Source organism: Apodemus sylvaticus, chromosome 20 (genome assembly GCF_947179515.1).
Source record: "Apodemus sylvaticus chromosome 20, mApoSyl1.1, whole genome shotgun sequence".
Taxonomy (NCBI): Eukaryota; Metazoa; Chordata; class Mammalia; order Rodentia; family Muridae; genus Apodemus; species Apodemus sylvaticus.
Genome location: NC_067491.1, coordinates 12,491,878 through 12,516,940, shown reverse-complemented (window position 1 = coordinate 12,516,940; position 25,063 = coordinate 12,491,878). Strand labels below are relative to the sequence as shown.

The 25,063-nt window shown below is 42.6% G+C and overlaps 1 protein-coding gene across 1 annotated transcript in view; it reads right to left on the bottom strand.

The window, feature by feature from the left end:
* Nucleotides 1–22,426, bottom strand: part of Lemd3 (LEM domain containing 3) — a 49,464-nt gene extending 27,038 nt beyond the window's left edge. Inside the window, exon 1 of the mRNA XM_052166044.1 lies at nt 20,861–22,426. Coding sequence (XP_052022004.1) covers nt 20,861–22,385 — 1,525 coding nt within the window. The 5' untranslated portion in view covers nt 22,386–22,426. The remainder of the gene's footprint in view (nt 1–20,860) is intronic.
* Nucleotides 22,427–25,063: the final 2,637 nt, after the last annotated feature.

Genomic DNA, 25,063 nt, shown 5'->3' with positions numbered 1-25,063 from the left:
CCTAACAGACACACCTACTGGACAATCTTATAGAGGCACTCTCTTAACTGAGAGCCCTTCTCCCCAGGTCTGTCTAGGTGTGGCACATGGACAGCTGGAGCAGCCTATGATCCCTCCCTCCTGGCACTTATGTTCCACAGTCATTCAAAAAAACAATGAACAAGTTAATGTTAAAAATCCATACATGCCAGGACAGCTAAGTATTTCAGATGGAGACAACAGGGCTTGACTGTGACAGAAAGAAGCTATTTTAAGTAAGATAATCAGAGAAACCCCTCCCCGCCAATAGCATTTTGATGACTCCTGGAAGAACATAGGACTCTCTAAAATGTAAAAGTTAGACACAGAAAGATCACCTAAGTACACGAAAGCTGGAAGGTCGTAACATGGTTGGTTCAGTCAGAATATTCTACAGTGGAACAGATGGCAAGCAGTAAGAAACTTAGACTGTAGATCAACTAAGGAAGCCGGCAAGTGGGATCTTAAACATTTCTGTATTTTACTCCGAGGCAGAAACTAAAGTATTAGTTACCCAGTTCACATTTTAAAAGAACAGCACATGTAATAAGGAACAAGCATTTAGTGAGTAAATATCTACTTTCAAGATGAGAAAAATGGACAATTGTATACTGATTGCTTTTCTCTAGCTTTCTCTGGGATCAATACAATTAGCATTACAGTATGCACTCATATTTTTCTATTCTAGGCATATAGAATTAAAGTAAATTACAGTACACAGAAAGATATTTTCCCCAGGAACATTCTAGACATTTGCTTCTCCTGGTAATTTTCATTCTCTATGTTCTCTGCTTTCTTTCCACTTGAGAGTCAAGTCTGCAGCTACAAGCATGAAGGACATGGAAGTACTGTAACTCACTACGACTTTCCTCATCTCTGACCCTGTGTAGCCTTAGTACTTTCACAACCAGACAGTCTGGTGTAACAAGTAGTGTTTGTTTCTTTTCCTATCAAAAGCACAAAAATCTCTTCCTCTCAACACCTGGAGCAGTCTGGTGCTAAAGACATGAAGAACAGACAAGCTGAAGGCCCACGTCTCACTGGCCCCAGAAAAGTCCAGTGACCTGACCACTGTGCAGTCCTCCTGGACTGGGAGCTACTTGCTGACACATATTTTATAGTGCCTCACTTAATACACCACCACTGTTTTAGAGAATATATTACTGTATTCTGTTCAGAGACATTGACCCATAAAAGGTTAGGTTACCTCCTTGAGATAAATGTGCATAAATTTTGTTAACAGAATTCCCGACAAAATTAAAATCTGTGTCTGACTCCAAAGGCTATATACTTCTCATTATAAAAACCATGAAAACCAAAGTATTTTCTACTTCTAAAACACAAAGAGCATTTTTCTCTTGCACTTTCAGATGCTGAGTTATTAAGCTTTAACTCTTTATGATATGACATGTCAAACCAACAGATATATGGCTAGAAGACTGCTGCTGGAACCTACTGCTGCACTGTAGGTTCTTGGGTGAGGAGAACATCTCAAAATCAGTTATTAACTACACACACAAGGAGATGGATATATCAGTAGTGTGTCCCAGGACTATCATGTGAAGAATCAGTCACAGTCTTTCTCTGAACAAAAGCACCACATTCACAAGACTGCTTTGGAACTCACTATGTGACATGGGGTTCCTAAAAGCTTTAATTTCTCAGTTTAGTATTTTGATGGATCACTTTAGCTTTATCTTGCAAAGCAAGACATTACCAAAGAAGTATCTGCCTATGCCACTTGTCATGCTTACTGACAGGAGAAAGAATAAAAATAAGCACTCCTCTCAGTTCATTCTACAGAGCAAAGACTCATCAGACATGGGCTTTCAAGAGCAGGCTAGTTCTGAAACTCTCTCTGAGCTAGAATGGCGGGGTGCACCTTTAATCCTAGCACTCAGGAGGCAGACAAAGGTGGCTCTGAGTTTGAAGCTAGCCAGGGATACAGGGAGAAACCCTGTCTTGAAAAACACACACACATGCCTGGCAGTGGTGGTGCACACCTTTAATCCCAGCCCCTGGGAAACAGAGGCAGGCAGATTTCTGAGTTCAAGGCCAGGGAGTTCTAGGACAGCCAAGGCTACACGGAGAAACCCGTTTTGAAAAAAAAGAAACACCCACACACAACAAAACCCACACCACACTATGACCTTAAACTAGGTCCTAAGATCCACGTCATCTAAGCAATAAAATGCAACTATGTAAATTACCAATAATAAATAAATACACACACATACATACATACACACACACACACACACACACTCTCAAATGTATGACTCCCACTCTAACATTAGTGGCCTGCTTCGCTTCTCTGTAAGAGGAGGGGAGGGAGGCGAATGTCTCCAACAGCTGAGGAGCACTGCACCTGTGCGGCGAATGCTTCTGAATGCCACTCAGAATGAGCTAAATATGGACGGTGAGCAAGGCAGGACATTCTTTTGCAATAGCAATTGCCCATTTGTTTCCTGAAAACTTGAAAATTATTCCTGGCCTTATTAAATATATGCTCATTCCGTAACAGAAGCTCTTGATATATACTTAGAAAACTCTTTTCCAGACTGTTCCTGTGAGGCTTGGGATGAGGAAAACTTCTATACCTTTATGCTAGACATGAATGATCCTTTAGCCATTTACCAACCTGGAATGTAAAGAGACAAATCTAAACTAGTTGAAGGCAGGGGTGAGGGGAACCTAGTCTCTAGCTCATATTTTATAGAACTTCTAGTTTTTCATTTATCTGTTTTAAGAAACAATAATCCCATGTGACTTCCAAATAAAATATTCTTTGAAAAATAAGTTTATAATGACTTTATAAAAATAAAGAGGGATTTAGGTATAGGTATCAAATACTAACAATACATAGAAAACAGAAAAAATATATACTTAAGGATTTAAAAGGTCAAAATTCCGACTCAGGCCAATCACTTTCCTTCACTGTGGTTGGCTCCTGTTGTTTACATATGACTGACCCCTTCACGGCAGCATGCACCCAGCCCTCAGGAGCCAGAGGCAGGCTAACATGTTCAGAGCATGCTCCAGCCACAAAGGGAGACTGTGCCAGGAGGAAGTTTTCTCTTTTTAAAAGAAATAACACAGAAAACTGGTATTAGACTATAGTTGAAATTGCCAATCTTTATCAAGTTTTTAAGTTATTATTTAATTAATGTAAAATTATTTAATGTATATGAGTATGCTGTCCCTATCTTCAATATACCAGAGGAGGGCATCAGATCCAATTACAGATAGTGATAAGCCACCATGTTGTTGCTAGGAACTGAACTCAGGACCTCTGAAGGAGCAGCCAGTGTTCTTAATCACTGAGCCATCTCTCCAGCCCCATCCTTACCAAGTTTTAACTTTACATTATGGCTGTATTCAGGTCTGGGATCTCTGTTACAAAAACTAAATGGGGGGCAGAGAATGACAAGTAAAGGCAACAAAGCAAACACAGACTATATAAACATAAGGAATATATACACTATATAGACAATAGGGCCATAAAGACTATATAAACAGGACTATATATACTATATAAACAGTAGGACCATATAGGCTATATATAAACAGGACTATATAAGCTATGCATAAACAGTAGGACTATATAGGCTATATATAAACAGTAGGACTGACTATACAAGCTATACATAAACAGTGGGACTATATAGACTACACATAGACAATAGGACCATATAGGCTATACATAAACAGTAGGGCCATATAGACTATATATATATATATATATATATATATATATATATATATATAGACAGTAGGACTATATAGGCTATATAAACAGTGGACTCTATGAACTATATAAACAGTAGAAGTCTATAGACTATATAAACAGTAGGACCATATCAACTATATAAGCAGTAGGACTAAGTAATGAGTGTGAGTACTGACAATACAATTCTTTCAACTTTGAAATTTTTCATATATTAGAGGGGAATACAAATACAAAAAATATTTTACTTTAAAATATATTTTACAAAAAAAATAAAAATAAAAAGCCAAAAATATATATATTTTACAAAACAAAACAAAAAAAGTTGATGGGTGATATTAAATACTATCAAAACTTTTTTACCTTTTAAAAGTCTGACCTATGAGAAATTTTACTGTTAAACAATCAAAAAACTAACTCTTTTTATAGTCATAACAGAAACAATTGTCATAAAGCAACCTGTTATCCATCAAACCGGAGCTATCAGAAGTCACTTGTAAGTGAGGTCTAATGGCCCAGATCCAACCTCTCAGGAAGCTGAGGCAGTCTGATTAAGTTCACTGCCTGCCTGAATGAACTCAGAGTCAGTGTGCATAGCTTACTGAGACCTTAAGCTAAACAGCCAGACCCAATGAATGAATGAATGAATGAATGAATGAATGAATGTTCATATTTGAGTTCAATGAAGTTCAAAAATGAGTTCATTATTTTCTCAGGAAAATAGAAATTGGGAGAATTTCTTTCCAGTAAAAATGATTTGCATGAAATAATGCAAGTCAGGGCCTGGAGAGATGCCTCGGTGGTTAAGAGCATTGACTGCTTTTCTGAAGGTCATGAGTTCAAATCCCAGCCACCACATGGTGGCTCACAACCATCTGTAATGAGATCTGACGCTCTTTTCTGGGGTGTCTGAAAACAGCTACAGTGTACTTACATGTAATAAATAAATCTTTAAAAAAAAAAAAAAAGAAGAACCACCCGGGTAGTGGTGGCCCACACCTGTAATCCCAGCACTCTGAGAGGCAGAGACAGGCGGATTTCTGAGTTCAAGGCCAGCCTGGTCTACAGAGTGAGTTCCAGGACAGCCAGGGCTATACAGAGATATCCTGTCTCGAAAAAGCCAAATCCAAAAAACAAAGAAAGAAATATTAAAAGTCCTTTAGAGAGAAGAAAAATGATTCAGATAAGAAACTTGGAACTAAATCAAAGAAATGAAGCACATCAGAAGAGGAATGTGAAAATAAAGCCAAACTCATTTTTCTTACTATTAACTAAATCTATTAAGAAATTTAATAATTAATAACTACCAAAACCAGAAAACACCAGACCCACGTGATTTTATTGGTAAATTTTACTAAAAGCTTGTAGAGTTAACAGTCTACATTATGCTCCAGAAGATGCAAGGATAACTTACCCTTTCAGACCAGCATTACCCTTAATATCAGAGCCAAGCAAAGATACTATTTAAAAAAATCATACATCGACAGCTGTCATGAATCTCAGGTGTACAGAACAACTCAAATCTAACAGTGCAAAAAGAAAAACATAACCAGATGTTATTTAGCCCATGTACACTTGGCTAACTTTATCATCATTCAAAAGTCACTAACTTAATCCACCAAAAAGGCCAAAGAAAAACCATTTAATGAAATTTAGTACCCATTACTAATTCTAAAAAAGCTGAGTAAACAGGCACAGATGGGAAGTACCCCAATTCTGTAACAACACCAACCTGGCAATAGGTTTTGACAACAACAAAGCCCCATTCATTCACAACAGCTAGAAAACGGAACCAGCCTACTGTCTAGCAACTGATGGACGGATAATGCAATAGTGGCACATACACAAAACGGAATTCTATTCAGCTATAAAGAAAACTGAGCACTGACTGCTCTTCTGAAGGCCCTGAGTTCACAACCATCTGTAATGAAATTTGATACCCTCTTCTGGTGCATTTAAATAATAAATAAATCGGGGGGGGGGGAGGCAGGGAGGGAGGGAAGCAACTGAGTGGACCCCCCCCCCCCAGGCTAGTCTTCACAGTACCTTAAGTTGCTTGAGCAGATAAAGAAAAAACTTAAAACAATGATCACTCTTAGCCCTGCACCAAGCATAGGAAGGCAAAGGTGTTCCTGGTGCGACAGTAGCACAGCTGTTACAGAAACCACCAACTGATTTGACTAGAACTGAAGTCCACTTGCAGGAGAGGTCCCTGTCTATTACTATGAATTTAGACAAACTCCATGGCCAGGGAGGTAATGAACCTAACTCCTCCATGCCCGCAAACTTGGCAACATCTCCTTACAGTGGAGGCAGCTAACTCAGAGACCCAGAGCTGGCCACGATGCTCAGAACAAGTAAGAGCTGAGCTTAGCCATGCACGGTATACCCACTACCCACGCCACTCCCTGCAAGGGTCAGAGAGCAAGCACCCAGGAAGGGGTGGAAAGGTCTGAAGAGCTGGATGACTGCAGAGAAAAGCCGTGAAGAACTGTCTTAGAGACAAATATGGCCAGAGCTCTCATGGACTCAACACCTGCAGCTGCCTGCAAAGGGCCTGAACAGACTGGGCAATAAACCTCCAGCTAGCAATGGGGGAGGGGCTCCCGGCCCCACCCTGACCTGACCATGGAAGCTGAGGCAGCTGAGGACTAGTAGGAAGGAGGGTCACGGCCTTTGATGATGTAGCCACTGCTGAGTTAGTCACTCATGCTCCAGGGGACAGCCTTACAAATAACTGTCTGTTTTTTTTTTTGTTTTTTTTTTGGTTTTTTTGAGGCAGGGTTTTTCTGTGTGGCCCTGGCTGTCCTGGAACTCACTCTGTAGACCAGGCTGGCCTTGAACTCAGAAATCCGCCTGCCTCTGCCTCCCAAGTGCTGGGATTACAGGCGTGCGCCACCACTGCCTGGCTCTAAATGAGACTTTTTTTAGCACACCACCTGCCCCATTGCTCAAGGAGCATCATGGGGAAAGGAGCATAAAGACTGTTAAGAGCCTGAAGTCAGGAGAACTGCCACTAGCAGGGTGACCTAGACATGGCAGGGCCGCTGACTCAGGAACCCACAGCAGCCGTGCTCTCTGCATCAGCACGCACAGTTAAAGCAGCCAACGTGGAGGGCGGCCCAGACCATGTGAATGGTGTGCCCCCAAAGCCCCACCCCAGCTGAAGAACGAGGGGCAGTTGAAGGCTGCTAGGGGAGGAGTCAGTTGTCTTCCAGGGTGTGGCCCCCATAGGTGGGGCGTGCTCCAGTGGATGTTCCTATACCCATGGGCATGTGAGCAGTACTAACTGGAAAAGGAAACTGGGAGAGAACAAATGAAGATGGACACGAAACTGGAATAGGAGATAGGACTGCAGTGAATGTGATCAAGACACATCCTCTGCACATATGAGATTCTCAAAGAATAAATAAAAACATATTAATCAACCGCCCTCTTATACACCATGTAAGGGACAAGTGGGATTTAACACATACAAAAGTAAAAAGAAAGAAATGAAATACAAATCACGACAGCACTGCCCAGCTGGACCTGCTGGGCCCTCTCTGGAGAGGGTGGAGCTCCGGGTCTTCTGGTTCTGAATACCACCCAGCACATCAACTGTTCTTTGCTCAAATAAACTTAAATTTATTTTGTGAAGTTCTTTTTTTAACACTATGCTATTCCTTCAACTTCTTTCTATTCCCACAGAGCTTTCATAGCATACTTCAAATTCCAAGTGTGATTTTAATATTTAAGTGTAACTGTTCTATTGCTGCCTTAGTTATTAAAAAGAATCTAATTTTATAATCAAAGGAAAAAGTAGCCTTTCTGAGAGAGCTTAAGGGAGTCTCTCTATCTAAGGAGTTTTCAGCTGCATTTCTGCATTTTTGACCATGTTCAATTTCTGCTTTATACTCCGATTTCAAAAATTTAACTTCACGAAACTGTTATAACACCAGAACTGAACTTAACAGCTATATGACAATACTCTGAGCAGATCAACATACTTTATTCTCTAAAACCGAAGCAAGCAACCTTAAAATCCTGCGATAAAACTAGTTTATGTACCGTTATGCCATCCACTGTGGTTTGGATACAGATCACCAAAAGCTCCTTTATGTTACAGGATGAAAATACCCTGGGATAATTATCTGTACTCAGATCTAGGCTCTGCCATACACACACCACAGGCTAGTTTCTTAATCTTCTAAAGATTCCTTTTCCTTATCTAAAGAACAGGAAAGAAGACAGTCTAGAGCTGCCAGGATTGTTGTATTTACCTTTGTTAACCAAATTGGTCCTCAACAGCTTCATCCACAGGATACACTAAGCACTCTAGGTACCACCCTCTCTCCTCCCGACCCCTCCCCTCCCGCCGATCCTCCCCACTGGCTCCTTTCCAGCCTTTGTTTTGTTTTGTGACCCACTAAGTTTAACCAGGTGGTCTCCGTGGGCATGGGCATGAACTGTCCAAGGGAGGCCAACGGGCTCACCTGTGGGTACACATCTGAAGATGAGGACTCCCTTCTCCAGAAGCAGTCAGAAGCCAGCCCTTCAGCAGTTATGAGCAGCCCCTGAGCTCTTTGCCCGCCATCTGTGGCTATTTCCAGAGTACTCTTCAATCGGTCCAATGAGGGCAGCAGGCTGCTCAGGGTTCCTGGCTGCTCCGACCCCCTCCCCCATGCACAGAAGAGAGAGCACTTCGAAGCCCTTTTCTCTCTCCTCTCACTTTCTTTCTATCCCATTTCCTGTGCTATTCCCTAAGCTTTACAGGGGATAGTAAAAATAATCTGTTTAAGGCTCAACATGCAACTGTCTATAACAGCCGAGACTGCATTCACAAACACTCACTGCAAAGAGAAGCTCCTCTGACCGGGCTGAAGGGAGCTTGTGTCTATGATATGCCCAGCATGAAGCCCTCAGCTATTAAGTTCTAAGAACTGAATAATGCAAGCAAAATCTACACATTCCAGTACTCAAGCAGAGGCACACATACAGAGACTTAGGGTCCCTTAAACTGAGCTATTATTAAAATGATCATAACTACAAACCCACAGTCACACTAAAACCTGTAAAACGCTCAGGTTTTTTTTTGTTTGGTTTTTTTTTTTTTTTGGTTTCCCTGTGTGGCCCTGGCTGTCCTGGAACTCAATCTGGAGACCAGGCTGGCCTTGAATTCAAGAAGTCCGCCTGCCCCTGCCTCCTGAGTGCTGGGATTAAAGATGTGCACCACCACTGCCCAGCTAAACTCTGCTGCTTAAAGCTACACTTGAAAAAGCGTGGCTAAACAGCGCCTTCCCACATTCTACCACTGCATAACAAAACAAGCAACTCTAAAATTCCTTTAAAATCAAAGATGGTCAGGACTGGAGAGACGGCTCAGCAGGTAAGAGCACTGGCTGCTCTCCCAGAGGTCCTGAGTTCAACTCCCAGCACCCACGAGGTGGCTCACAACCATCTGTGATGGGATCCAATGCCCTCTTCTGTCTGAGGCTCTCTTCTGCCATGCAGCCATACAGGCAAATAGAGCACTCATGTTCGTAAAAAACACATAAATAAATAAATCTTAAAAAAAAAAAATCAAAGATGGTTTATGTCACAGAAATGATCTTAACTTTAAAAGTTTTAATTCACCAGGTGTATCCTTTCTTCCTTAAAAACCAGAATTACCATTCATAAATTGGGGGCAGGGGCAAGCAGCCTCGCAACACATTGGTAGAGTTAACTGCGCAAGAATAAAAAACTGCCGGGCGGTGGTGGCGCTATCTGGAATCACTAGGCAGGCTGGTTTCTGAGTTCGAGGCCAGCCTGGTCTACAGAGTGAGTCTCAGGACTGCCAGGGCTACAGAGAAACCCTATCTCGAAAAACCAAAAAACAAACAAACAAAAAGAATATAAAGCAAACTACTTATATTCTTACAATATCTTCTCTAGCTATAAGACTTACTAGAATTTTCCTACTTCAATATGTTGTTTTTGTCAAACTATATATCCTATTATACTCTATTTTTAAAACATCTGCATTTAAATAGCATACTCACATATTTTTATTTTCCTCTAGGATTCATGACTAAGCAGTAAGTGAGGAAAGCCAGTGCCTATTATTTAAATCTCTATAGAAATAACAAAAGATTAAACATCTTTAATAAAGAATGTGGGGATGTGCAGAGATGCTCAGCAGTTGAGAGCACTAGTCAGTCTTGCAGAGGACCTAGGTTCAGTTCCCAGCACCCATGTGGTAGCTCATGAACATGTGCAGCTCCAGGGGATCTGATGACTCTGATCTTCCTGGGCACCAGGCATGCATGCGGCACACTTGTACACATGTGGGCAAACACTCATGCACATTAAACAAACGAGAAGGAAAAGGAGGAAGAATGGAAAAGAAAAGCAAAGCCACACAAGCCGTGAGCTGTGGTTTTACAGCAAGAAGCCGGCGGCCCACCCCTGCCCCGTTTCGTCTGGCCTGCCTGGAGACTGACCCAGACCTCCCGGACACAAACAAGTGTCCTGACGCTGTGCTTCCAGCCTCGGGGAAGGCAACTGCAAGCTTAAAGATGTGCATCACACGTAGTCCACAATGCTGATCAATCAAAACGGAGAAATGCCTGCTTTTCCTCTTTGAACAAAGAAGGTTGCTGTGGTGAGTCAAGCCTTTAGAAATAGAAATCTAATTCAAGGACTTATTCAACTTAAATTGGGTATGTTGCTTAGTAAATCTACTATATAATATTCAATAAACTGATATAAAATGTGTATAACTCAAATATGTTAAGTAACAGCTTCCCAGAAATCTCAAACACTGACAAAGTTAAAACCCTTCAGCCTATACAAGCTTCACTCATCCCTGCTTTCTCTTCCCACAGGAGCTGGCCTTCCCCCACTCATCCCAGTGTCCAGTTTCAAGAGTAATAGAGTGCAGTTGAAATTGGAAATGGGAAAGCAAGCATAAAGGGACCTCCCCATGACCATCAGAGCAGCTGCTAAGAGGCGTGTGGTGCCTTCTAATAAGGAGCACGAGTCAAGTCCCTAAAGAGTGCACAGGACAGAGATGAGCCTCATCCACCTGCCTGCCCGATCTCTGAGTGGCTGTGTTCAAAACATTGTAATGTAGTAAACAGAAGGGGTTTAAATCAGAATAGTTGTAAATCCACTGTTCTATAGAATATCTGTTTATCTCATTATTTGAATCTGTAAATTGATAACAAAACTTTTATCATATTACTAGAAATATTAACTGTTAAATTATATAGAATGCAACGCATGGCACAATGTAATCATTCCAGAATGAGCCATTAGATCTAATTAAACCAATAATGCAGAGCAGTCCAGATCTAAGTAAGGACCAGCCACATGTGTCTAGTGAGCCTTGGAAAAATCACTAGTCTGTTGATTTATACAATGTATAAGATATCCTGAGTTTTGCATACTTAGTACACACACAAAAATAGCACAGAAAATATTTCATTAGCAATTTCTACACTGGTCATTCAAAATTATAACACTGGTTATTCTAGCTATACTAGATTATTAGTATTCCGTCTACCCACGTCCTTTAATGTGGCTACTTGAAAATTTTGGCTAAATATATGTACTATATTTCTGCTGTATTGATTCTGGAAAAAAAAATCACAGTACTAATGTTTCAAATTCAAAATGGAATAAAACTGTCTTTATATGCTTCACAAAAATTATCCAAGAGACTGGAGATCTTATTGCACTTTAAATTCCTTCTAATGTGGCAGTCTGATTTTAAAATACTGCTTATTAAATCCATTTTATACCTTCCAGTTCCTTGAATACACCCATTTAACTGACTAATCACTGGAACGAAATACTTGATCTTCCCACTATGGTAGAAGAATACTCATCCTACTTTCTAAGTTCTCCGAAGAGCATTTACCAAGCCAAATGGGTATTACTCCTCAGCCAGTATCAAGAGCAGCTTATTCTAAGATCCAACTGAGGCACACCTACCAGGGTCTTTCCAGGAAGGAAGAAGCTGGAGGAAGATGCTCTCCCAAGTGGGCAATGCAGATACAGAATTTGTAAAGGCAGTGCTGCTCTGTCTACCTGCCTTGCACACTGTTGGTGAATGCATCAGTCCTTCTGCGTTCCAATGCCTAAGTTCCAATGCAACTGCTGCTGAGGGAACTTAGTATCTCAGGCGTTCCAACTCACACTAAACCCCCAGTCAGGGATGGTCCAGGCCTTCAGAGCCAGACAGAGACTGCTGAGAGCTGAGAGACTGAAGCTTTGTGGACTGAGTGATAACTGTAGGATGCTCAGCCCTTCTAGAATGCAAACAGCTACCTACTGTTGGCTACCAGTCACTGTCATGTGCGCCTAATAATTATATATTCATTCTCTTATTTCTGTTCCTCTAAAAACAAAAAACAAAAACAAACAAACAAAAACCTCTTAAGTATAACATCCACCTTCAAGCGATTATGTATTTTCTGCCTCAAATTAAGTACTACATTTCCATCATGTAACAATCTACCTTCTTGATGTCAGCACCATTAAATTCTAGCTTCTGGTTGTGTTTTAGGACACAACATAATAATATAGCTACAAAAATAAAAGATTCGTCTTGAGTCCAGGAAATAAGGAAGATGCTAATCAGATGGTATGAAGCAAAGGGAGCTCCCCCTTTCTACTCAGATGGCATAAGAGACAGGCTTAAAGATGCTGATACATACTATAAATTTAACAGATTTTTACCACTTATTAACATCATTAGTAAAACATGCCACTGAGCTGGACAAGTGTTTCTTAAATTGTACTATTATAGTTGAAGAATTCTAGCTTACAGTAGAAGTACAGTTTATATCACTTCAATTTCTTTCAAATCATTTATGTAAAATTTCCCATAAAATTCACTGGCTGGACATGAGGAGTACTTGACCATGCTTTTTCTTTAACAGCTATAAAAACCAAGGCTCAAGGGTTCTGAGTACATCCTTACCCAAACACAGCAGCATCACTAGCCACTGCCACCCGACAGGCAGGCAGGAAGCTTGTCTTCCATCACACTGGAGCGGGACCGCCCAACTTCTAGAACATCTTGAACTTAGCAGCAAATGTTCAGATTTATAACATCTTCATTTGGGGCACATTTATTCTCTATATTTCTTCCCCCAAAACACTTACCTTTAAAACTTTAAAAAATAATACCTACATTAAAATCTGTATGATTTATAGACAGAATCCTCACTTGAAAAACTTGTGGCACCAAAAGTAGGTAGAAGGAATGATCAACCCACACTAACAGTCAGATCTAGGATTATCCAGCTCCTCCAGGATAGAGGTTATATGCTCTGGTGAATTTTACCATAAGACACTCAAATTTGCAGAACTATTTCCTAATGTTATGTTTCAAAAGTTACAATATACAAATTCAAACACTGTTGCATAGAAATAAACCCTAGGTTCTCACAACCCTAAAACACCTAATTTTTAAAGTATACATACCAACACTTTAGAACATTTCCTTTCCACTAGAACAAACATAAATATGAATGGACAACACAAATTTTAGTCAAAAAGAAAACCACATATACTATGTATCTAAACCTCTTCCCCAAGTTAAACCCTAGAAAACAGTTAGTTTTATACAGGGAATCTACATCATAAGACCCTTTCCCCACCACTTTTATGACTGTACAGCTATTTCTAAAGTTAGAACGTGTCTTAGTATGGCTTTATATATTATGTACTACAGTGTGTATGACAGCGACACCCTTCCCACACATCTACGAACTAATCTAAACTCTTCAAGTGAGAATGGCTGCACACAGCCCCTAGTAGTTGAGTATAATTTTGTGCTTTCCTTTCACACATTATCCTTAGCAGTTCTTGGATCTCACATACTAAGCTGCATAACCCACCCATGCTCTTCACCGTGCTATAGATAATGGGCACAAACAAACACTGAGTACTAAGTACTACACACAGAAAGGCAAGCTAGCATGGTGACTAACAGCTACAGACAAGTCCCAACCCTCCCCACACAGGACCTGCCTCGAAATCCCAATCAAGTTCCTGAGCTCTCCCACCTGTCCATCCTACAGCCAGCAGTAAACACCCACGTGAGGATTACTGTGTGCTGGTCCTCTGCCTGGACACAGCACACAGAGGGTGTTCGGGCTGCTGTCACTACAGCCGCAGACCCAGTTCTACATGTATTATTTCCTTAGTCCCCGCTTTATCCCACAGCTGCAGCCTCAGGCTTACAACTTACAAGCTGGTACGTGGCAGTGCCAATCCTCATGCCCAGGTTCTCTACACCAGTATCCCCCAATCCACTTACTTCCATGGTGAAATCAAGCTCTCAGTGGTGTTTCAGAATGTTAAGTTCTACAGATAACTTTCTTTTTCTTTCTTTTTGTTTTTTGTTTTTTTGTTTTTTTTTTTTTGAGACAGGGTTTCTCTGTCCTGGCTGTCCTAGAACTCATTCTACAGACCAGTCTGGCCTCGAACTCAGAAATCCACCTGCCTCTGCCTCCCAAGTACTAGGATTAAAGGCGTATATATCACTGCCCGGCCCAGATAATTTTTAAAGCACATTCCCATAGAAAAAATTTTTTTTCAGTTTTTAAAATCAAACTGGTTATAACAAACATCTTGGATTTACAGGACTATTCTTAGGTCTAAAATCATTGTTTTCTGATCATTCTTCACAAATAACTACAAGTATTTTTTTTTTAAGTTTTAACCCCATGTCAATATCAGGTTTCAATTTCTAGAGTCAGCTAGTCAATATCCTCTAAAGACAAAGTATTTAAACAGAGCCCACAAAGTGGAACACTTTAAGAAGGGAGTACAAAAAGCAAGCTCCTCCCTCAGCCAAGAGCCCCTGTACTCACTCACGCGAGGCACCAGTCTCTTGTCTTTATTATGCCAACCACATTTCTACCATGAGCCAAAGGACAGTTCCACTTTGAACTGAAAAACACTCCTAAATAAAAGTTTCTCTATAGAACATTTTTTTTCCAAACAGGAGCCCTCTTCCTCATCTCTGATTCTTTTCCACAGTGTCGATATTCCTAAGTCATTCAGGCTGATGACCACAAAAATCATCTTTTGATTCTGAACATAGAAAATAAAGAACAATCAACAAGAACAAGTCTTTCCTCAAAGCAGTTATCATAAGCTCTACTCCATCCCAATTATCGACCTGAGTTTCATAAAGTCATGCTTATTACAGCTCTCCTCTCTAACTGTCCCCACTACCCACCCCACCTCATCACCCTTCTAGGAAACAGCTTGACCATGTGTCAGTTCTCACTCTAAATCCCCCAGGATTTCCATTGCTTAACCTACTAAACTAAGACCAAAATTGGAATTCAGGCTGATTTGTAACCACTTCCTACGGCTTATCTTAATGTAGTCTAAATGTCTGTGGGAATGAGTTATTTTCATATACTCTTTTTTTTTCCTTTGGTTTTTCAAGACAGGTTCTCTGTATAGCACTGGCTGCCCTAGAACTCACACTGTAGACCAGGCTGGCCTCTGCCTCCCAAATGCTGGGACTGAAAGCATGTGCAACCACTGGAGTGAAAACTAAGACATACCCGGAGCTTACCAGTGTCTATTTAAAGTGGTTCTCGAGTCCCATGAAGAACGGGACCCCTGGACTGAAGCCTGAACCTGCTGGTGTCTGCCAGGCGCCGCGGCAGGCGTTTGCATACACCCTCCATTCATCCTCTTCTGTACTCTACATTTTCTCTACTCTTAATACAAGATACTATGTAAATAACTGAAGATAAAGTTGTCAATTGCTATAGAAAGCCATTGTACCACACTATTTAAACAATAACAAATTATGCTGTGATGAAAATTTCTGTCAAACATTCTTGACTGGTAGCTAGTTAAATCTACAGACGTGTAACTACACATACAGAGGACCTGTATTGGGTACTTTAAATGTAATCACTTATTCATTAAACTAAGTCATGGGTCACAAATGAGCCAAGAATACTGAAGTGATTTCTATCTTCAATAACACTAAACATCTGGCACACATTATCTCACAAAGTGTTCAAAGCCACCCCCATGGAGGTATCAAGCAACTTCTTTTTTTTTAACACCAGACAATTACATTTTTAGTAAAGTCACAGAACAGACAGAACTAAACTCAAACCCAAACTGAGTAATAAACCTGTACCTGACCTACAAAAAGATTAAACTAGGGCGTATAATCTGTTTGCCATGGAAAGCTCATACAATCACACAGTGTAATAAACGCTATGAAGTTCTTAACTGAGGGAAGAAGTTCTTCTGACAGTCCAAACTCAGATAAACAGGATGAAATGTCTGAGTTCACAAGGCAAACTTTTAAGATAAATAGTATTGAGAAAGAGAAACTGTTACCAAGGAATGGGTAATATGTTCAAAGACTAAAACTCCAGTACATACTGAATGTCTAGTAGGAAATGAAGGTGGACAGAGCAAGCGTGATCCCAGGAAAATGGAATCAAATTTAAATCTGACTAGTAAGAGAAAATCACTGGGTAGTCTGAAGTAAGAGAAACTAATTTCGTGTATGCTTTAGAATACTTCTCTAGCAAGAGATGGATTAGAAAGGCTACTGCCCAGAACTATAGACCTTTCCACTAGAAAGAGCTTGGGTAAAAGCTAACTTGAAAACAGAAGAGACAGAAACAAAAGACTGAGGCAAGCAGCAGCGGCCCTCACCTTTGATCCCTTCACTCTAGAGGCAGAGGCAGGTTGCTCTCGGACTTAGAGACCAGCCTGGTCTACAGAGCAAGTTCCAAGACAGTCAGGGCTACACAGAGACACTCTGTCTTGAAAAACAAAACAACAAAAAAGAATGACTCAAAGAAAACACAGAAGAGCTACTGACGGAGCTGGAGCGATGGCTCAGTGGTTAAGAGTACCGACTGCTCTTCCAAAGGTCCTGAGTTCAAATCTGAGCAACCACACAGTGGCTCACAACCATCTATAATGAGATCTGACTCCCTCTTCTGGGGTGTCTGAAGACAGATACAATGCACTTACATATAACAATAAATAAATATTAAAAATAAAAAAAAGTTTTAAAGAGCTACTGAACATCAAACTACTAACGGGGCAGAACATAGCAAGGTGAAGGGAAGGAAGGACTCTAGGCAAACTCAAGTCTCTCTCGAGCTCTGGCTGTAAATGGAAGCATCACTATCAGACCAAAGAAGAGGGGAAAAACAGGATGGCAGTACAGAAGGTGGCAGATGGGCTGGGACATTCAGAAGGGACATTTATGAGAGATTACAAACTGAGAAGCCAGACCTCGGGAATGGATGAAACACCCACTCCAGGGAAACAGGAAGGACGGACTGCACTGAAGATTAAGCCGCAGGACTAAACCTTTAAAGCACAGGCAAAAAGGGACGCTAGAGACAGCGGCGCATTGCACGGTTGCAGGAGTGCAGGTGCAAGGGAGCTCGGAGCAGAACCAAGGCAAGTTTGCAGGAGAAACCGAAGCTGGCTGATTGGTGACCGAAGACTGAGGAAGTAAAACTACTAGGAGAGGAGAAAAAGCAGACAAAAACCAAGCGCTCAGAGGAGAATGACTCTGAACTGCAAGGCGAGCAGCGGTGAAGTAGAATATGGAAGTGAATGTTTTTAAGATAACAGATTTAACACTTTTACAGGATGACAAAAAGACCTGTGGTGAGAGAAATTCTTAAAATATACCTTTACACTTAGACTCAGTACATAGTCAGGATACCTACGACATTATAAGTGAAAATACAAGTTGCTTAATACATAATGATTTCACTAAAATTCAGACTCCTCCAGTCTGACTTCCAAGCCCAAACTGACTTTGCCATCCATGTGCCATTTCCCTAGAGTGCGGTCCCAGAAACACTGGCCATTCTTCCCGACCCTTCACCCCGCCAGCCAGGTCTATCTGCCGCAGTGATCTTCTGGTCATTGGCTAAGCCTCTGGTAACTCTGACCTTGGTCCATGTGCAGCCTCCTCAGAAAAGCCTGCCCGCACGCATGGAGTATCAGCTACGGCCCCTCCTCCAGCTCGCTAAACTATCTTTTTTTCTAAGATGTAGGCTCTGAAGATTTCATCTACCACACATCCACATATTGTTCAACACTTATCTATGTTGTTTAAAATTCTTAGCATGGTAGGCACTTAAAAGTAAAACTCATACATATCATTTGAATGAAAACAACACACCTATATTTATGTTAAAAATGAGGGAAGTTCTGAAAGGAGCTAGTATTCCTGTTATAAATTAACAAGAATGTGTACAAAGTTAGAAAGATAATATATAATTACACTCATTTTTTTTGCTTCATCTTTCTTCAAATTGTCTACAAGAATCATGTCTCTTGTTGAAGAATAATTTTTAAATAATAACCATGAATCTGCAATAGGCAATCTATTCTGTTTCCTCTCTTTTCTTTCAGTGAGCTGTCATGATTTAATCACCTATGGGATAATTTTATTGCAGGTTAATCTGTGAGTTGTAGTTTAAAGTTAGAATGTTCATCCTTGGAATTGGAAAAAGCTTAGCTCATCTAATTTATCACCTATTCTGCAGACATAAGAGCAAACTAAGAAATTTAATTAAAAAAGAAGATACTAATGAGAAAATTGCAGACCAAAATAATTAAAAACTTTTTACTTAAAAAAAAAAAAAACAATGTCTATTATATGAGCTGGAGATGGCTCGGCCGTTAAAGGCTAGGCTCACATATATAAGACCATTATATATTGTATAATTTCAATAGTAACTAATAAAAGCTTACTGTCACATATAACCTACAATCTTCTGGTGAAATTATTACTTGAAGTAAAATTTAAGCCTACTATTGACCAATGAATGCTACAGCTTGACATTATAACAAAAGATCGGGAATACGGGGAGTGTAAGTGTCCACCCCCCCCCCACACACACACACACAACCCTGGGCATGAAGGGAACTGACTGACTGAAGGAGCAGGCCCTTCCTCCCACTATGCCTTACACTAGGCCAAGTGCATCATGGGTTCATTATAGTCTAACTGAAACTTCTGCACAGTGCATCTAACGGAACTGATGATAATTAAATGCTAGATTTTAAAACAATTAAAACTTAAATATTTACATTAATAGTTATTTCATTACTTATATACTATAATTTACCAGAAATACAGCTAATTTTATCTGAACTTCTAAATAACTATCATCCTATGCTTAACAGATTATCTCCTTCCATCCTCACAAGTACAAGGTTGACAGATATGTATACCTCTCAGCATGTGAGAATGAGGCTCAGAAGTTAAGAGCTGGATTCTCTCAGCACGCCCTTGGTCATCCTAGCCCTCGTTTCCATTCAGGATATACAAGCACTGTACTCTTTATGAATGAAGCTGAGGAGTTGGTTTTTAAAGTAAACTATCATCCTACCTAGCATCCTGTCTAACTCTACTTGCAATTTAAGTCCACAACAAAACATTAATCATCTACTGTACTGTGATGGAAACAGAGATGAAAGTGACCTTTAATGTGTGTCATTACTAATTCTATATGAAGTCATACCAAATATTCTACTCAATAAAGGTACCTTTCTATCTATGACACCTTACAAAAGACACACAAAATATTTAAAAAATGGGCTTTGCCATTAGAAAAAAATCTGAAGCTATAATAAATAATGTAAATCATAGTCCCCTGACTCAACAGACTTTCAATTGGACATTTCTTGACTTAATTGAATTTCATTATCCTGTCCATAAAAATGAAGATAACACCTTTCCCTGAGAGTTGCTGAAGGCCAACTAAGACACTCTATGTAAAGCACTCTATGTAGGTTTAAGATAACTGCCAGACAGATGACACAGTGGACAGAAAAACAGAGGCAAAAACAGAGTCTGTCACTGACTGAGTTTGACTGAGAGAGAATGAGAGTATGAGTGTGAATGTGAGTGATTGTGTGTGTGTGTGTGTGTGTGTGTGAAATATTTAAGGCATGACACATACATCACTCTTGCTCCCAGAGAGCCAACTTAAGTGATGGCTGCTATTGTAACCCATCATTAAACAATAGTGTAGTAATTTGTTTACTATCTTGGACTTAGTTATACTGAAATCAAAGCCCCTGCTACTCAGTCTGCTAAGAGTATCCTATTACTATCCCATCATTGTCGAATAAAATATATAGTCAGACAACTTTGTAAATACAAATCATAATACTGTAAATTCATATTAGGAGAAAGATCTTCAGGGGAGACGGGAAGAAACACTAAGTAACCTAACAGTCCATTAAACCTCATCCTAGTCAATAGCAACACAGAGAAGTTCCAACAGCAAGTCCTTTGCTCCACTCAAGTCCTCTCCCCTTCTTGTGACCCTTGCCCAGAAATGTCTCTCTACAATGCTCAAAAGGTAGCTCCCCACAAACAATCTAAAACAGCTCACGCCAACCACTCCATCCTTGCGTCCTCACAGGGCACACGATGGTTCTGTTTTTGATGGTTTGACCTATCACTGTGGTCCTGATTACTCAGTACTCAGCCTGGAGAAAGATGCTGGCTTAAGGACTGCATGTGCCTGCCTGTCCTTTACATCTGACTCCAAGTTCCTCTGCTAAACTACCATGACTTTTTTCTTCAGGGGTGGAAGTGGGCTGAGTGGTAAATTAGGAATTGTGCCTGCTGCCTTAACACTCATTCTCTTTAAAAAACAAAAACAAAACAAAACTAAACAAAAAACTACCTATATTGTGTGTGCCAGAATTTCAAGTAACAGTATGCTATCTTCTAGAATCCTAACACATTTAAAGAGAACACTGCATGCATGGCGCTGCCTTAAAACGGCAACACTTCAAAACTCACAAGCAAAAGACATCTGCTGTTATTTAAAACGAAAAGAAATTAAGACATTCAAGCGCCTTTTACTAACAGGCTTGCAGTGTCGTCCTCTTCTTCCTAAGTTGTTTTAAATTTGAACCATGCAGAAAAACTTGAAAACCAGCCCCTAAATCATCATTCTGATATTCTAATAGTGCTCCTTCTCAAAAGGAGGGCAGGAGGCAGGCATTGCTCGGTAAATTACTTGCAGGTCAAGGTCACCACTAGCCAGGTTGCTAGTTGGATAATCAGGCCCTCGGGGTTTACTGGATACTTACAGAGTCCTCCGTCCTCGGGTCCTCCCGACCCTCTCATTCCTAGGTAAGTCAGTCCCAATATTAGGAAAAATAAGCAGGCAGCGGTTAGGAGGAACATGGACAAGTAGTGGGCACTGAAACTCCCCGTCGGAGACACCTCCTCGCGTTTGAACTGCTGGAGAAGTTCCTCTTCGGGCTCGCAGAGCTTTGGCTTGCCGTAGGCGTTTTTCAGGTAGGTGTGATTGGAGCCAGTATGGTTGGCATGGTTGATCCTGAGTGAACCCGGGGCCGCCGCGGCCGCCCCGGGAGGGAGGCTGTTGGCATACAGAGCGGGGGAATCCACGCCGCCGACGTGATTATTGGTTTTGAGGAGGGGCCCCGTGGGCGACTCCAAGGTGGAGTCCACGTCGGGACTCGGCGGCGGCGACAGGAGCGGGGCCAGCTTCTTCGCGCCAGCACGGTATCGAGGAATGGAGTCCACTTGATCGCATCCTCCTCCTCCTCCTCCCGGCTCGGCCGCCGCCGCCGCCTCCTCGAGGTTTCGGCTCCTGTCTAGACTCCCGGCGGCCGCCGCCCTGTCATTCATCGCGAGTCCTCCCCCTCCCTGCACCGAAGTATCCAGCCGGCTGCCGCCAGATTTAGCAGTCAGCGCGGAGAACGGCTTACTATGGCTCCGTCTGGGTCGATGCCGGGAAAGGGAGTCGTCCTTTAATACCTGTCTGCCGCCCGAGGCCACGTCGCCGTCCTCCTCCTCCTCCGAGTCCGAGTAGTGCTCCCGGCAGCTGTAGGGGAGCAGCCGGCTGCCGTTCACGGCTCGGCCGGCCCACAGCGGTTCCTCGGCCTCGGGGTCCCTGTCCTCGCCGTCCGCCGCCTCCTCGTCCACGTCCTCCGCGGCTCCGTCGCCCCCCGACGTGGGCAGCGGCTCGGGGCCCGCCGGCCTCCGCGCCCCCCACCACGAGTGGGGCTTCCTCCGCTCGGCAGGGTGGCCGCTCGTCACCTCGCCGGCGGCCGGGGGCGCCGGCGGCGCTTTGAGCCCGCGGTACTGCAGCGCAGCCCGGTCCCTCCGCGCGCCGCCGCCGCCCGCCTGCTCCCGGGGACTGGCCTCCACGTCCGACTCGTCGGAGCTGAAGCCCAGCAGCACTTTGCTGCCCGCCGCGGGGACGGCCGCCGCGCCCCCGGAGCCTCCCACGGGGCTCTCCGGAGCCGAGGCCGACAGGCGGCCGAGGCCCGCCGGCGTCCGTAAGTACGCGAGGTCCCCGGAGCCCGGCCGGCCCCCCATCCCCGCCGGTGCTGCGACTGCGCCCGCCGCGGCCGCCGTGTTATTGTTATTACTGTTCCGCGTCTTGTTGCCGCGGCCCCCCGCCCGGTGCTGCTGCTGCTGCTCTTCCTCGCGAAGCTTCTTCAGCTTCTTGAGGTAGACCGGCCGGGTGCTCTCTGTCACAGGACCCGGAGACAAGCCGTAACGGCGGAGCTGAGAGAAAAGCTCCTCGTCCGAGAGCTGCTGAGGCGCCGAAGCCGCCGCCGCCGTCGCCGTCGCCGCCGCCATTTTCTCTCCAGGGTGTTTTACGAGCTCCGCGCTACCGGAAGTGACGCGCCGCCCTAGACCCTGAACTAGACCCGGGGCTGCGTCGCCCTTCCAGCGCCACGGGCGCCTCGGCCAATGGGAGGCGCGGGAGGAGCTCACCTGAGCGGGAAGGCGCCACCTGAGCGGCGCGGGGCGGCGTGACCGCGCTAGCCCGGGCCACCGCGGCCGTCCTGCCTGTCACCGCCGCGCGCCTCCGAGCCGCACGCCGCACTGTCCGCTCGCCGCCTGGCTCGCAGCCACACCTTGACCTCCCCCCGGGGTCCTGCCACCGCGCTGCGGCCGGGGAAAGGAGCTCTGCCCTCCAAGTTCATGGCGACACTTTCCCTGGTTCGGATCGGTCTAAAGACCCCGAGAGCGACCCTGGATCGGCAAGTTTGCTGTCTGACTCTAGGTTCATTTTTCATTTTGCCTTTCCGTTTGACTTGATTTTATTTATTAATTTTTTTAACTAAGTGACTTCCCCTCGATGTCTTTCCACAGACTGCTCTACTTTTGGGAGAAATGGAATAGAACGTTCCCAGTAGTTTTTAAAAGTCATAGCTACTCTTGGGTGTATGGAATTAACTTTTTGTCTTTTTTCCCCCTAAGTATGGTGACCTCATATGTCGTCATGTGTCATATGGCAAATGTCATCATTTGGAGAAATGTAAGAGCCATCTTAATGATTCCTTTTTACTGAAGAAAGACCAGCTCACCATGCAAATACTTGCCTAACCCCTATCCAAACAATACTTAATAAATGTTTTATTTATTTTGAAATATTTTATTGCCCCTTTGCTGTAAACTCCCTTACAGAGGAACTTTGCGTCTATTATTTTCTTTGGGTTTTTTTTTTGGTGGGGGGGGGTGTTTTTTTGTTTTGTTTTGTTTTGTTGGTGGTGTTTTTTTTTTTTTTTTTTTTTCTCGAGACAGTGTTTCTCTGTGTAACCCTGGCTGTCCTGGAACTCACTCTGTAGACCAGGCTGGCCTTGAACTCAGAAATCCTCCTGCCTCTGCCTCCCAAGTTAAAGGCATGTGCCACCACCACCTGGTATCTATTATTTTCAACACTAGAAGCACAGTAAACATTTGTTGAGCGAGGTCTTGAACTGCCAACCAATAGAATAAGATTAAATTTAGGGGCATGGGGAAAATGCCTGGTGAGGTCACTAATCTTCCACCACCCCACCCCCAAAGAAAATAATAATTACTGGAAATCCTACCCTCTGGTTCACAAAACACTGATGAATCCTAGAGAGCAGAAACTTGCCAGTTTTGATAAAGAGTGCTTCTTCCCCTTAAATCCTGTCATAGCTGGTATCATTGAGTACTTAAGCCCTTGAAGCTATGGTGCAATCCTAGCACCATAATGTTCCATGTATGAAACATTACGATAGTTTTTGTCTGAGTTGCTTTACCATATAGCTTAAAACATCTATGCAGGATAGGTTAGTCAGAAGCATAGGTATTAACTGTTCACCACCTAGCATCCCATAGCAGAAAAAATACTCAGTGACCTCAATTCTTAATTTCTAGCAAATCTTGCCTTGTCTTCAAAACAAAGCTTTCATATGAAATATGGCTTCCCTTTTTCTTGAGACTTAAATGTCACAAATGTTCCTGAGTCTACCACTGTTTAAAGCAAGACACCAAGAGTATCGGACACACTATATCATAGTGGTTAGGAATGACCCAAATTTATTACCCTAAGTTTTGGAGTGGAGACTCAAATGACCGTAAACTTACTGGACCGATGTCTCAGTATAACAATGGAGCTCATCTGGGAGCTTTGGTGTTAACAAAACTGAATATCAGCCCTGTCCTTTCTGCTACTTTTCAGCTCCATTCAACATTTGTCCTCCACCCTGCTGGTTCATTAGGTAGGAATCCCAAGGGTCTGTGGAGGTTAACAATGTCAACCTGACTGGATATAACCGTCACTAGGAGACAAACATATAGACAAGCCCGTCTGGGTTATCAAAGGTTTGTCTAAAGGATGTGAGAAGACACACGTTAGTGTAACGCAGGGTGGGACCATCCGGTGGCCTGGCAGACTAGACTGGATACCAAAAGGAAAGTGGACTAAGAATAAAACGTTGAGTCGGTCTGCCCCCGGCCATGCTTGCACAGGATCAGTCACCTCAGGTTCCTGCTTCATTCCTTGAAGGCCATGAATTTTGGCCTCAAACTATAAGCCAAAAAAAAAAAAAAAAACCCTTCCTTAACTTCCTTTGGTCAGACATTTTGTTTCAGCACTGTGTAAAGTAATAACACAGTATCTACTGGCCCTACCTCAACTGCCATGAACTGTTAGATACCAACTTATATTTCCATCTGGGACTTTGGTAAATGAATGTTTCTGAGTCTTCCTTTCTATATACACAGAATTCTTCACAGATGACTGTCCTAGGGATTAAATGTCTGTCCGTGTGACTGTGTGTGTGTGTGTGTGTGTGTGTGTGTGTATTTTAGTTGTATGGTTCCTGGGAATTCCATGTCACAACCATCAAAATACTGCTGCACAGACTGAAGTAGAATTATTCAGACTTGGCCACAAGGTACTAATCATGTTAGGAATTAATAAAGACCAAAGCAAAGGCTTTAGTAACTACGGTTCTTGGGTTTTGAATGAACTAGGAACCAAAGGTCTTGAGTCTCAA